This window comes from Solanum lycopersicum, chromosome 9 (genome assembly GCF_036512215.1).
Source record: "Solanum lycopersicum chromosome 9, SLM_r2.1".
In the NCBI taxonomy this organism is placed as follows: Eukaryota; Viridiplantae; Streptophyta; class Magnoliopsida; order Solanales; family Solanaceae; genus Solanum; species Solanum lycopersicum.
This window is the reverse complement of record NC_090808.1, coordinates 6,350,853-6,367,308: the sequence shown is the minus strand read 5'-3', so window position 1 is coordinate 6,367,308 and position 16,456 is coordinate 6,350,853. Positions and strand designations below refer to the sequence as shown.

The 16,456-nt window shown below is 28.6% G+C and overlaps 1 protein-coding gene across 1 annotated transcript; it reads right to left on the bottom strand.

Moving 5' to 3' along the window:
* Positions 1 to 9,042: 9,042 nt before the first annotated feature.
* On the bottom strand, positions 9,043 to 11,278 carry LOC101252109 (ferritin-like catalase Nec2). Its single transcript, XM_004246287.5, has 3 exons — positions 10,807 to 11,278; positions 9,948 to 10,173; positions 9,043 to 9,538 (listed from the first exon to the last, which is right to left on the bottom strand). The coding sequence occupies exons 1-3, from the start codon at positions 11,133 to 11,135 to the stop codon at positions 9,161 to 9,163; spliced, it is 933 nt and encodes a 310-aa protein (XP_004246335.2). The 5' UTR covers positions 11,136 to 11,278; the 3' UTR covers positions 9,043 to 9,160.
* Positions 11,279 to 16,456: the final 5,178 nt, after the last annotated feature.

Here is a 16,456-nt window from a genome sequence, read left to right as displayed (position 1 = left end):
TATATATAGGATATGATGACTTTGATTTACTCAAAGATTGATAAAACGTGCATGGAGGGCAATCATGGAGTTAGTATAGGATATATATCCACACAACTACTTACTTTTAACAAAAGTTGAAGAAATATCATTTTCAAATAATTAATCTTGGATATTGCAATCAAGAACCTCTAATTATTTTTTTTTAATGATTTTAGAATTTGGCTGCTGAAATCTTTGTTTCTAGATAATTAGTAATACTTTTCCGTCCATAATTGTTTGTTATGTTAATGTCATGCAAATCCCTTAAGAAAAATTTAATATAATGTGTAATTAGATTAATATAATTTTATCACGAATATCAAAAGTCTATCCAACTTTCTAATTGAACTACATTATCATTAAGGGTAAATTTGAAAAAGACTAATTGTCTCTTGATTATTTAAATTGACAATTAATCTTAAACATCTATTTTTAATATATCTGTCAAACAATCATGGACGGAGAGATTAATTAATAAGCTAAACTTGGAGAACTTTATGAATGTTAATTATTATATATTAGAGATTTAGTGAATCGAGAAAAGATAAAAATATGGTCAAAAAAGGAGAAGAAAGTGTAGTGGGGGATTTTGGGCCCCTACTGGGAATGGTATAAAGTAAAATAAATGTAACATTTGGGGATGAAGAAGAGGTCATGAAAAGGGATTTATAACTTTTACAATTTTCAAAAAAATTTACAAACATAAATTTGTTACATTTTTTTTTTGGTTGTTGTTGTATATTTGATTAGTAAAGGTTATTGTTTTATTAGTGTGATGATGTCACTTATATAGTATTTATGATGTTTGGAGTTATCGTTCTGTGTATTTATTCTGAATGAGTGATCTATTCATGGTTTTATCACTCAATTCGATTAGTAAACTGTGTAACTTACCAAAATATAAGATCATGATGAAATCCTCATTTAAATATCAATTCAAGGCTTCTTATCATTACTCCAACATTAAAATACTTTTGATATCGTCTCCTCATAAATTAGAAGATCGATAACAAACTTATAAGTGAGATCTGAGAAAAATAGTGTATACACAGATTTCTATATATCTTGGAAGGTGAAAAAATATTATTTTAAATAAATCATCGGCTCAAAATTAAAAACTAAAATTTATAATCAATAATTCAATATTATGTAAATGGTTCATTAATGGTTGCTCTCTTCCTTCTCATTGTGATAAGTAGTTATTGGATTACAAGTTGGATAATATTTTTCCTTTCCTTTTTTGGGAATTTAAGGAAATTAATAAGATCATTATTATCCAAAAACGTAAAGGGGTGTAGGAAAAAAAAATTGTGATACCCTCCTAAGCTTTAACTTTAATAGGTGTTCTCAATCCAATGTTTGGACTTGCCCAATGACTCCCTTCTCTCTTTTGTTTGCCACTTTGATTCTCCATTCCCTTTTTTATTGTTACATAGTTAAGTCGAACAAATATTGAGAAAAAGTGATTAGACAAAATATGAGTATTTATAGCTTATTAAGAACATAATTTTGAATAGAAGGATACGAAGAATGAAAATTGGGTAGAAGATTTGTAGGTAATTGAGCATTGTCTAATTTGTCTGTGATTATTATGCTCCTACTATTTTATTTATCGATTCAATTATCACATGTTGTTTCTGTTGCTTTAATTATCATATTATTTGACGTTGTTAAAACTGCTCGATCTCTTCTTCATTATTTCCGGTATGACTTCTTCAATATTATTTTTTATTTTCATATTTAATTTTGATATGTTGTATTTGAGCCAGATTTTTTTTTAGAAACAACTTCTCTACCTCTTCAAGGTAAGGATATGGGTGGCGTACTGCGTACACTCTATCCTCCTCATATATATCTCACTGATTAGATTACACTGGGTATGTTATTGGTGTATTTAATTTTTGATATACTTACTTGAACTAAGAATTTATATGGAAAACAATATTTTTACCTTTACAAGATAGAAATACCGAATATGTTATTGTACAAATAATTATAAATATAGAGTAGATTAATTATGTAAGATCAAAAAAATAAAATAGATTAAGTCCTCTCATGTTTTTCATTGTTTGAGGTATCATAAAGGATGGCCCTCTTTGAATCGAATGTGTGAAATAGAGAGAGACAAATTTAAAGAATTTTGAGTTTTGAAATGTGGTGGTGGGGGCATGGCGTGGATATTTGGGAATCACTCTTTACCCCTTTCTTCTTACCTTCTTTGACTAAAAAGAATAGTCTTATTCTTATATCTTGCATTAAACAAAACTTTGGTCATCTCTTCTTTTATGTCCAATAAAAAGACCACACTATTAAAGATTTTTTTGGTATTTTGATAAGATAAAATGGGGAACTTCATCATATCAAATAGACTAGATTGATCTTTGACTTAATCAACTTCGTCGTAGCAAGCTTGTTTATGTTATCGATCTCAAATCTGAATAAAGAAGAAGGGTTGCTAATATAGTGTCTATACTTCATAAAGATGGAATAAAACTATGTACATATTAGTTACCATAAATTTTATTATTTGGAACTAAATATGAATACAATTACCACAACACAAAGCTATAGAAATAGCTATGAAATTTAAGTTTGCATGGCAAGTAAATAAAATATTGTGCTACAATACAATGTTTTGGTGGCTAAATCTATGAGGATAGCTACAAATCCTCTTTATTGTGGCAAAAGAATAAAGCAATAGACAGTAGTTCTTAGCCACCGACTATGTAAAGTTTGTAGTATGGGACTCATGATTCTCACGAAAGGATGTCAATGGTTCTAACTTCTAATTTCTAAGTAAAAAAATTAAAAAATTTATGAGGCCAACATAAATTGATAAGATAAAAGAGGTGTCTATTCTGTTTATATATATATATTTAGTAAATCAAAATTTGATTTATATATAAAATATAATTTTTTAGCGAAGGAATGTCCCTCAATTTAGGGTGGGTTTATAGTTAACTTTTAATTACGCTAGCTATATCTTGCTACAAATGCTATGGAGATAAATGTTATAGTTACTTTAGTTGGATGTAAACATATCAAATGAATTAGGGTAACTTTCACATATAGCAAACAAAAAATTCATATTTGTATGCTATAGCAAAGTTTGCATAATTGCTCTCCATAACAAACATATAACTGTACAATTCGCTATACATATACAACTGTATAATTCACTGATCTAAATTGTATAATTCGCAGGCCTCACTATACATATACAATTATATGATTCGCTGGCCTAAATTGTATAATTCGCTGCCCTATTTCGCTGCAATTGTATAAGTCACTGGCCTATTTCGCTGCAATATGGGTATAAAATTTGCTTTGCATACAATTGAATCGAAGTAAAATGTTTGTATATTGTATAATTATAAGTGTATAGGAAGAAAATATATGTTTTTCTCTCGCTTTATACAAAAACAAAGACACAATTTAACACTTCTGTTGTATAAAAACGAGAGAAAATTAAATTTCACTGCAATTGTATAATTCGCTGGCCTTTTTCGCTGCAATATTTGTACAAAATTTGCATTTGTATTCCATTCGCTGCAATATTTGTACAAAATTTGCATTTGTATTCAATCGAAGTAAAATGATTGCAAATTGTATAATTAAGTGTATAGAACGAAGACATACGTTTTTGCATTAGTATATACAATTTTCTCTCACTTTATACAAAACAGAAACACAATTTATACACTTCTGTTGTATAAAGCGGGAGAGGCGAGTAGAGGGAGAGTGACGAGCGAGAATGGGAGAGTGGCGAGCGAGAGTTTTGGGAGAGAGACGACTAACAAACTTTGGCAAACGTTTGCTATGGAGCACAATTAAATCAAACAGTAGCTACTCCATTTATTTTAGATTATTAATTTGCTAATATATATAATTATCCCAATGAATTATGCGGAGAGAGTTATTATATGGTCCAAATTAAATAGACAATATGGTTAACCTACGATGCTTAGGAGAAGAAAATGATACTTCAAACAAATAGTTAATGCCGCCATTGAAAGTGTTACAAAGTCCATCTCTTGTTATTCATTGTTGAAAATGATGTCAAACAAATGGTAGAAATTAGTTTATAAACTCAATAATCTCTTTCTTTATGTGATATTTTTTGAATTTCGAAATTTAAATAAATTTATCTGACATTAAATATTTTTATAGATCTTGTGAATATTTTGAATTATCAATTATTATGTTTTATAGTACTTTTTACGTAGTTTAAAAATATATAAAATTTATTTCGAAAAGAATGAAGATTTCACGCGCAAATTCCCAGTTAAACTTAAATTGCTTGACAATTAGAAAATGAAAAGAGTCACATAAATTGGGACAGAACAAGTACTATTTATGGGCTCGTTTGGAGATTAATTATGTGTTACCCGCGTTATCCTTCCAATCTACGGATAAAGTACTACACCAACCCAAAAGATGTCGGAGACGGGCAAAGGCCTTTACAGCCACACCCCCACACCATTACTCAACCATCTTCACTCGTCTAATCAAATCATTAACTTTGATATTATTTCGTTGAGAAAAATATAAAACAATAACAAGTTGCATAACGGAAGAATACCTACGGAAAATAGTGTTGGGCGAACCATAACTCTAAATAAAAATAACACCACATGCATATTTAAGGCTATATATATCAAGTTTATAAACATACTTTTAAAAAATTCTTACTTATAGCAGATTATTTTCGAGTTATATCATATCAATTAAAATTAAATTTAATTAAAAATCAATTATAATCTAATTTAAATACTAATTAATTTGTTTAACTTTTTAATTTTATTATTACAGTTACCTTTTTAAAAACCACCTCTTTAAATTTTTACTTTATTAATGATATATTACAAATATCTTTTTAAAACTAAATATTCAGTTTACATATTTTTACGAATTTAAATTTATCATGTTCCTTGTTTACCGTTACCCAATCACTCATACCACAATCACAGCCCACCCCCTCACAAGCCAATCAGAGGTTACACACTCTTCTCACGCCTTACACCATCCCACTTCAATCTTTCTCGAAAGTGAATGAAGTTGTTGATAAACTTGCAACAATGATACCATTACTTTTGACGAGCACATGATTTTATGGTAAAAGGGCTTGATCTATATGCCAACAATCTCCCTGAATATCAACACAAGTCTCAATCCAAACCATTTGATGTCAAGCATATGATGGATGTTCCTCAACAAGAAGATAGTTCCAAGTATGTGTTTTCTATACTCTAATGATTTCATCAAAAATGACAACATTATTTAGTTATTAAAATATTTCTTCTTTTAAATTTTTTACATTGATTGTGGCATGTACACATCTCTTTTTGTTGAATACATCAGTAATGGTGTTTTTGATATGTCTGTTGTTGATATAGATGCAATATACCATCGATAAAGGTATGTCACAATATTGTGACATTATGAAAAATCAAAGAATGAAGAGGGCGCAATAAGTGATAGTGAAGTTACTGGTAAGGTTTCTAGCAAATATGGTAGACCTCGCACACCAAAAGAACATGTTCCGGACACAACCAATTATCCTACACTAAGATCAAGGGAAAAAAATAGAAATAGTTTATTGCACCTTCTACCTTTTTTTGGACTACATGTTTTTTATAACTTTTAAACTATTTGTTTATGTTTAAGTATTTCATTATTTTTTAATATCATATGTATTTTTCCAGTTATTCCATCTTCATATGAATTACAGATTGGTTTATAAAATTTTTGGATACTAGTAATATATAGATAAATCATACCATCTGCATTCAATAGTTCAAAGTAGCACTTTCATTTCAAAATGCACCATTTAATGGATAAATATGTATCAAATATGATTAAAATATGTATGAATCTTTCTTCAATTATTGATTATTTTAGTTTTATGATACTATATATCAATGGTTTGTCAATGTACCCTTATTTGGATGAAATATGTATGAAGTCTGATTACTACTTGTATCAACATGACATCACATTTTTTATTTATTATCTTTTTAGTATGAAAAATATCATACATTCAATTTATACTTTTTTTGAAAATATATGTATGAATATGCATTTTCAGTTGTTGATTATTTTGTTTTCAGGATACTTTCAATATACATAGTTCATACCATATGAATTCACTATTTTTAACAAATTTTAACTAGGGATTCATTATATCATTGATATGTTAAAAATAATGGATCCATATGTATGAACTATCTATGATTTTTGTATGAACTATATAAGGATTTTGATTAATACTTGTATGAAAATAGTTGACATAGATAAAATTAGTATGGAATAAAACTTAAATAAAATTGGTATAAAGTGTGTTTCAAGTGTTATTATTATTGGACAATATTAAGAAATCACAATTACTCAATATTAATGATACCAAATGCACTCCATAAAACAAAACATGTGTCTAACAGACAAAACAACATAAAAATTGTGTAGCAAAAAGTAAAAAACAAGAAATCTTTTTTTTTTGCATAGGATAATTTGAACATGTCTTCTGGTTATGTCCAACTTGACGACATCTACTACAAGTAATTTTTGACCTTTTGAATTTCACATCAGCAAAACCCTTCTAGCGTTCAAGTGGTCTTCCCACTGATCTCTTTGGATCCGGTGGCATCAATTTAGTCTCTGAAATATAACTTGGTATATCTCATGTACTCTCGCAGTGATAGATTTAACACGGATGACATGCATCTTTGAAATTCTTCAGGCTATAAAAAGCAGAACAAAAATCTGCTTCATGCAATTTCCTGCATCTAAGAACTGTAATTATATGACCAACAAATATACAAAACAATTAACACAAATCAGAATTTCATACAAACAAAATGATATGTGACATTTCATACCCAATTATTGCATATTTCATAACCAATGAATACACATTTTATACAACAAATTTCAAAGACATTACAAACAGTGCTTTTCAAATTATAATTCACACAACAAAATAACATTTTATATTTCATATCCTATTAATACGCAATTCATACATCAATCATCAAGTTTACCAACTTCATTCTATTTTTTCATTTACCAAAAAGTCTATTACTATCACACATATTTACAAATAGCAAAATTTATATTATCAAACAAAAAAACAAGTATCATACAATCTTAAAAAAAATTTCATACAATTCGCCAAAATTATAAATAATTTTTTCTTGCACCTTATTTAAGATATTGTAATTCAATTTCGTTGGCTTTATTTACTAGTAAATTAACTCAACATTATTCATTTATTTTATTTTTTCAGAAAACAAATATTACTCAAGTTTTCACTTTTAATAAAACTGAAACGTCTATAATGTACCATATTATTGCAAGTATGGTACCTACCAAAACGTGTTATGAAACTAAAACAACACAAACTGTATTATGAACAAAATTACCAAAAACAAATCAGTAAACTATAATAAATACCAACCTGATGGATCTCATCTTCCACCATGTTTAATTAATATGGATACGTTGTTGTCCATCACAACAAATCACGATTTTTTCAAAGTAAAATAACTTCAATCACTCAAAAAAAAAATGAGATTACTTTCTGCAAACAATTGAAGAGAGTGAAACGTGATAGAGAAAAAAAAGGAATAAAATTAGAATTTAATTTGATTTCAACCTATTTGATCGTTTTAAGGAAACTGAATAATCTTAATTTTTTTTGAGTTCCTTAATATATGATAAATTTGTTAATTATCTATTATTAATTGAAATTAATTTAAATACCATAAATCGTGCTACCTTTCAATTAAATGCAGAAACATTTTTTTTCTTTTTTCTTTTTTTAAAAAAAGAAATATTTTCAATTATTAAAATCAACCTTTATCTTCTAATAATATTTTCTAACTTGAGATATTAAATGTTATATATTGAAAGTCAAACTCTAATGCTATAGCTTGAGAATACTACTGTAATATTCCTAATTTTCACCGTCTACAATTTGAGACTTTTGGACTTTGAGTCCATTTCAGCAAATTCTTATGGGCTTTTTGGCCCATTTTCTGCTTGCTTATATCTTGTACTTAAACTTCTTTCGTAGTATGTGACTCGATGTTTCAATTAAATTTGGATTGGCTTTTACATTGAGGAGTAAAATGCTTCCTGATAAATGTGATTCTGTACTCAAGGAAATTAAATTTGAACTTGAGATCTCGTTAAGGATAAAAGAGTACTTACTCGTTACTATTCCACTACAACCCTTGTTGATAACTAAGAATTCTTATACTAATATACTCCATCTGTTCTAATTTATGTGATATATTTTATTTTTCGAGAGTCAAAACGTTTATGTTTGACCAAGAATTTGCTCATGCAAGCTTCAAATTTTTAAAATGAAATTCATATATTTGTAAACTATGTAAAAATTATTATTAGTCAGAATAATTGATAATTCAAAATATTTAAAAGATATATGAAAAATTTACCTTCGAAAATAAACTTGTTTAAATCTCAAAATTCGAAATGTATCACGTAAATTAGACGGAAAGAGTATGTCAATAAGTGGTCTCATATATATATATATATATATATATATATATATATATATATATATATATATATATATATATATATATATATATATGAAAAAAATTAAAGAAAAAGAACTATTCAAATAATTGCTAATCCTATTATCATGAACACACAAAGCATATATGTATTAACTTGTCATTTTGTAAGGAAAATGGTACAACAAGGCATTATTCAGACACATCATGTACGTGAAGACTACTAAACAACCAACAGACCTATTCACAAAATGACTTCACTAAAGACAACATCAATATATATGTTGAGCAAGCTGTGGTAAAAGACTTATAGCAATAGATTTTTAATTTTAGTCTTAATTTTATATCAACGTAAAAATACTTTTAAGCGGGAATTGAGTTAATGTTATTATATTCATAGTCGCTAAAAGTCCTTTGTGATATTTATATAAAGTATTAATCGACATATGACATTCAACATTGAGCACGTTAGAGAAACTTATTTATTCTTATAATATATGTAAATTCTTTACTCAAATCTTTTTATTTAATAATATTGATATTATCTTACAAACCATATACAATATATATGAGTCGATATATATTCAAGAAATTAATTATTATATTTTTCTGAGGAAATCTCTTGCAATTTTCCCATTAGCCCCATTGGGATAGAATCCACCAGGTATATGTTCATCGCCTGTTGTATACACGATCCTGAGAATTTGTGGTGGAGTTCTGGAGTACGCAAGGGAATAATAATTAGCAGATATTACGTTAGTTTCCGTTCGATTTTCAGCTCCGAGTTCACGTGGAACTATAATACCTTCATCTTTGATACCGCACATTCCTAATTTATTTCTTAAATTTGAGATTCGAGACGTAAAATCAGCCACAGTATATCCATAAGGATATACTACTTCATTAGCTCTCTCATAAAGGTACATACGAATAATTGCATCTTGTTGTCCTTCTGTTCCCAATAGTCCTGCCACAAGCTGTGATTTTTAAAAAATAAAAAAAGTTATTCCGTCTCAATTTATGTGAATGTTGAAATTTTTTATGGAAAAAGGAGGTAAGAGAGAGAAAAAAATATTTGAAACTTATGAACTAAATTATGTCAGTAGAAATTTTCACTAAGGGTAAAATTGAAAGTTTGAAGTTAAATTATTATAACTACTAAATATACATGAAAATATATCATTGTTATTTTGATCAACCTTTCCTTGAATCAGTCACGAGCTTTCAATTGAGTTGTTTAAATTTTGAAATAGTTGAGGGTTTCAATTGAAAAAAAAGTGGTGCAAATTCATCACTCTCTCGACTAGTTCAGGTTTAAAAAAACATGAGCTATCTTTATGAAAATTCAATATACATAAACTTAAAATCTTGATTTCGTTTACTTACACGTTTTGAGGCATAGCCTTTGAGGATGGGATTCATACCAACATAGCCATTCATTCCAATATATGGTATAATATAAGAAGATAGCATGTAATGCAAGCTATCCCTATAAGGATCAAATGGGGGCTCCAATTTGTATCCAAATGCTTCATCAAATACTTGTTCAAAGTTTTCAGAGGTAAGATTTAGTAAAGGTCTAGTAATGCTGCCCATTACTGAGTCAATTGCCCTAAAAACAAACAAAACAAATTAGTATAGGAAAAATGTTAATAACATCCACACTATGAAAATTATATATATATATTATTGTATATCGGTAGAAATTATATAAAAATTATTTTAAGTCAAAACTTTATTTTACCTAACTAATTATCACTCATTTTGTTTTAAAACACACCTCGCGGTGTGTAGTTGGTCAAATATTTATTCGCAGTCTATAACAAGCATGTGTAAGCTAAATCAATTTTGAGATGTGTTTTAATACAAAGAGAGTGATAGTTTAGATAGGTAAACTAAACAATGGATAAATGATTTACAAAATTCGCAAAAATATGAATTTTTCTTTTCTTAAAAAAAAAATAGATGAAGGAAAAATAAAGGAAAAAAGTAAACCCTCCACAACAAAGTGAAAATTCAGTTAACCATCCAAATAAATTACTGTATATGATTGACTCATTTTCCACTATCGAAACAATTGGTTCAATCTAGTGAAATGATTTCATAGAAGTTCATTGATATCTTCTTTTTCTTAAAGCATAGGAATTTTGATTCATGAATAATTCACGTCACTTTTACTTCTATTGGAACACAAAATTCTCCTTTTTCGATTGAAAATATATTATTTTTAAAATTGAAGGAGTACCTTAGGTGACCAATTTCTTCATTGCCAAATTCCTTGATAATATTAAGTGTGAATGGATCAAGATTTGCCTTTTGGGCACCAATTGGAGGGGCTCCTCCCTTAGTTAACCATGGTTCCATTACATCAAGACCATATCCATAGGAAGACCATAGAAAAAATTCTGCTTCCAAAAACTCCAAATTTTGTGCAAAATGCACATAGTATCTATCTTCTTTGTACACTGGGATTTCACCTATTGGATATTCTAATTTACAAGTTGGATTGCAATGACACACAAAAACTAGTTGACTAAATAACATGGAAATGACAAAGGTTGAAATAAAAGCCATTTCTTTGAGTATTGATAAGATACTCCAATTTTGATTCCACAAAGTATTTATAAAAGCCTTTTTTCTTAGGGTCGGTGGAAAGAGTTACTTGATACGTGTTACAGATAAAAAGTGATAGATTTTTTTGTAAAATTAGTCAAGACGTGTGAAAAACTGATCTGAACATTAAAATAATTGAAAAAATCTATTAGAAAGCTTATTATTTTTACAGGTCAAATTTATTACGTAACACGCATATATAATATTAACTGTTCAATTGATTCCAATTAAAAAAGATTGTATTTCACTAATTTTGTGGTCTCATAGTTGTACACTTTTTTCAAATTACAAGTTGGAAATTAGGTTTCCTTTCCCTTTTTGGGTATATAAGGAATTTAATATAATCACTACTATCCAAAACGTAAAGGGGGTAGAAAATTCATTTACGAATCCATCAACTTTTATTTAGACTTTATATATGTATGTATTAGAAATTTTATTGAATATGTATAAATATTTAACTAAGAATTTAATAACTAAAATCAGCTATAATTTTAATAGCAAATTCAGAACTCATAAACTTAAATGTTACTACTCTCGTTCAGTCCTATTATTTTTTGAGGCTCAAGTTTGGGTTAAAAAAAAAAAAGAGGGAGGAGGGGGAGGGGTTGGGGGGATTTTAAAGGGAAGTCAGAATTTTTATTAAAAAGTTACAAAATATGAAGAAATTTTTTTTACACGTAATAAAAAATAATTTTAATCTATAGTGTAATTTTTTTTGTTAATCAGACTTAAAAAATTCCGTGAGTCCGCACTAATGTTTTGTAGTGTACCAACATGTGTCATGCCTTTTAGACCAATTCGAAGTAATTACTCTTTTTTGTAGGAGTTTTTTCTCTCTCTATTTTTGCAATATGTGTGTTCTTAATCACATTATAAAATATTTAAAATGATAAATTGATAAATGGTAAAAGAAAAAAGATTTAACACCTAATTTCATCTTGAAGATGAATAAAGACACCCCATTTTCCCATTAAGATGATGCATTTGTCCCATGGCCATTTATAGAAGAGGAAGAAAAGTTTGCAAAAATAAGGCTATGAAATTGGTTCAACTAACCCACCAAATCCCTTGAATTTAACTATAGGAAATACTTTCATTTCAAGTTAATGAGTCGTACTATGAACGTTTGGGAGAAGTTGGTGGAGATGAGAATGTCTATTTTTGAGAATCATTTTGATTTCATGTTTGGACGATTGATTATGATAGTCATTCTTATAAAGAAATAAGTCAAACAGTAGAAAAAAAGTTAACGACAAAGTTTCGAAAGAGGTTCTAGATGATCTTTGGAGCCTAGAGATGTTTCAATCATGTATGTATTAAGACAATTAAATACATGTATGGTGGAGCTAAGACCTAGTAAGAGAGTCTTGTCACTTTTCATTTGTGATGGGCTTGTACTAGAGATGCACTTTTTAGCCCCTTTTTATTTGCTTTGACGATGGATGTATCGAAGTGAAATATTGAAAGAGAGGTGCCTTAGTGCATGTTGTTTATTTAGGGCAACTTTCACGTATAGTAAACGAAAAAAATTTATATTTGTATGTTATAGCAAAGTTTGTAAAATTGCCCTCCTTAGCAAACATAAAACTGTATAATTAGCTATACATATATAATTGTATAATTCGCTGACCTAAATTGTATAATTCGCTGGCCTATTTCGCTGCAACGTATAATTCGCTATCCTATTTCACTGCAATTGTATAATGCACAATTGTATAATTCGCAATTGTATAATTCGTTGGCCTTTTTCGATGCAATATTTGTATAACATTTGCATATGTCTACGATTGAATTGAAGTAAAATGTTTGTAAATTGTATAATTAAGTGTATAACACGAAGATATATGTTTTTGCATGTGTATATATAATTTTCTCTCACTTTATACAAAATAGAAACGCAATTTATACACTTCTGTATATAAAGCGAGAGAGGTGAGCAGAGGGAGAGTGGCGAGCGAAATTTTTGGGAGAGAGACGACTGACAAACTTTGACTAACGTTTGTTATGGAGTACAATTAAATCAAACCATAGCTACTCCATTTATTTTAAATTATTAGTTTACTATTATATATAATTATTCCATTTATTTATGATACCGTTATTTGAAATATAAGTTTCATATACCATAGAGAAAAAAACTCAATCGTCAATTTTTCTAATGAAAGCTAATATTATGGGCCAGAAGTCCAAACAGGAGCCAAAATAGACTAAAAGCCCAAAGAAATCCACAGAAGAATTAGGCCTAAACATATAATATTTAGGAAAAGTTACATAAATTAATATATTTTAAATAAATAATTACTGATTTTAACGATACTTTTAATTTATTATTATTTATAGCAATACTATGTTAAATATGTAATATGAATTAAAAGTAAATTATGTATGCAATATATATGAATTATAATTGCTTTTTGATATATATTATGTTTGTTTGATAAAAATTTGACATATTGTATTATAAGTGTATTAAAATATGTGATAAATATATTATCCATCGTTAAATCCTGTATGATATGTGAATAAGAAATTATTTTTTATAATATTAAACTTGTATTATAAATGAATTAAAATAATCATGTGAAAAAAATATTATTACTATAAATAGTAAATATTTTTTTATTATGATATATTTATGTAAGTTTCACTAATATTTATTTATCATTCTGACTACAATCAATATATTTTAGTTGCACGTATAAATTCAACTATACCTTTTTGGGGTAGACAGTACAATTTGGTTGTCCCTTCCATTCAAAGAAATACAGAACATATATTCCAAAAAGAATGCAAACAACACATGAGAGGGTTTGGTTCTATAAGACCAATAATTATTTTTTAGAGACCAACTTTTACGTAGCGAATATGAAAATTATATTTGTATGTTATAGTTATAGTTTGTCTAATTGTACTTAATAACAAATATAAATATGTATATTTTGCTATACATATACAAAAGAAAGTAGTTGTATAATTTGTTTATGTCTCGGTATACATATACAAAGATCAATTATATGATCTGTGTTTGTATAAAGCGAGAAAGAGAGAAAGTGTCACAACCCAAATTTTGCAAGTCATGATGGCACCTATGTTCCCAACCAATAGGTAAGCCAACCCAACATATTAACCCAACTAAACCAACAAATGAGTAAAAAAAGACCAACGCTTAGCAAGAATCTCCAACATTGAGTTCCTTATAAGTACGAAATGCGGAAGATAAAATATATCACCCCAAGAATTGGTGTCTTAAGTACAAGAGCTTCTAAAATTCGATGCAAGTCTGAAACTAAATGACAAACCTAACATAAGGGATATCCTGTTTGAATACTAATAACAGAATAAATAAAAGATAGAGGGAGGTGTGGGCCACGGAACAACCAAGCAGCTCACCACAACTCCAAGCTCGGACTCAAATTGCTCCACGAGATGTGCTTCTACTCGGAATCGAATCTGCACCATAAAGAGTGCAACAAGCGTAGTATGAGTACGAAATCACGTGTACCCAGTATGTCTCATTGACCGACAACGAAGAAGTAGTGACGGGAGTTATATAAGAAAATAAATTCTTAGATTGTACAAGTATATGTATATATATATATATATATATATATATATATATATATATATATATATATATATATATTACACTTTACTATTTAAGTTTCATCAATAAAGGACATCAACATTTAATATTTTCCAAACACCAAACGAAACATATAGTCATCAAGAATGAATGATGGGATGAAATGCAATGTAATATGATGCCATGTAATGATATGTCTCAGAATACCCAGTACTCACTCAACCGTATATACATGATACTCCTCGGAAATACATTGAGAGTTCATGACCCATGGGGGACTCACGAGGTCCATACACCGACACGGACGATCTCCACGTGTCTGTGCGGACGATCTCAACGCACTATCATAATATCAAACAATTTTCGCACGGACGGTCTCCACGTGCCCAAATTACAATCTTAACATCTCACCATCCCCAGCACGGACGATCTCCACATACCCAACTTATACTCAGTCTCATCTTTATGCATGTGAACAATATTGTTTCAATAGAGGGGATGATGATGCATCTCAATCAATCAATATGAATATAATACATAACCACCTCAATTATCTCAACTATACGGGTGAAATAAATAAAACACAATCACACAAGGAATTCAAGTCAATAATATATCAGCTAATGCTCATATGCTTTGGCATTCTCAAATTTCAATCCACATTTTATAATAGAAAATTTCCGTTTTATAACACCGGTACTCGTACCAATGCCCGTCACACCATTGATACGAGACCACCATATTTTCCCCTTACCCCTTTGTCTATTTTTATTTTTAATCTTTAATTAGGAAAACGTCCTTCAACAAGTCTAACAAGTCTTAACATACCTTAGATGCCGAGCTTGTGCCACGAAACTTTTAAGATTTTTCCTTTCCTTTTCGCAAGGTTTCGGAACGTTCCCAATCTACCAATTTTGCAATATTCGTAAGTAAGCAATTTTTGTAGACATTCAAATTATTATATGTCTATCATAGACGCTAACACTCACTCATTTTTTTTCAACAAACTCCAAATCTTGATATATATTGGCATGCCAAATTTTTCATACTTGCTAAATTTCAAGCCAAGAACTTAACTCTAACCTCTTCAAATGGACTAAAATTCAATGTTAGATCATATAAAATAACACCTAATAATTAATTACCAATCCCAATATATTAAAAACTAGCATTTTAATATATGAATAAAATATGAACCAAATTTCCACCCATTGGCAGAAGTGGAACGCCCCTCCCCTTTTTCCATTTTTCCCCCTTTGTTCTGTACTGCTAATTCAAGCATCTCCTATGCCAATCATTGGCATATGGTTGCCCAATGATTGGCATCCATTTTTATCACCCCCACTATATAATCCAAACATAAAAACATAAAAAAAAAAAAAAACTTCCACCATTAATTTCCAATTAAAAAATCTATTATCATTGTATACATTTTTTTTTGCAGAAACCCATTTTTAAACAAGTGCCAATTTCCTAAAATATTTATCCAATTCCAATCATTGGCAATCATTGACAATGATTGGCTCAATCTTATTCCTACCATTCTGAAACTAACAATATATATGATAAATTCTTTTGACAAAATATCAGAAAACATTAACCTGTAGCCATTGAACTATTATATATATATATATATATATATATATATATATATATATATATATATATATATATATATACTAACCCAATTGCTAAC

Bases quoted from the DNA above. Each gene is read 5' to 3' on its own strand.
- LOC101252109 (XM_004246287.5), bottom strand. From the start codon at position 11,135: ATGGCTTTTATTTCAACCTTTGTCATTTCCATGTTATTTAGTCAACTA. The intron at 10,174-10,806 runs GTACTCCTTCAA...GTTTGTTTTTAG, and splicing joins GAAGAAATTGGTCACCTAAG to GGCAATTGACTCAGTAATGG. The intron at 9,539-9,947 runs GTAAGTAAACGA...TAAAAATCACAG, and splicing joins AAGGCTATGCCTCAAAACGT to CTTGTGGCAGGACTATTGGG.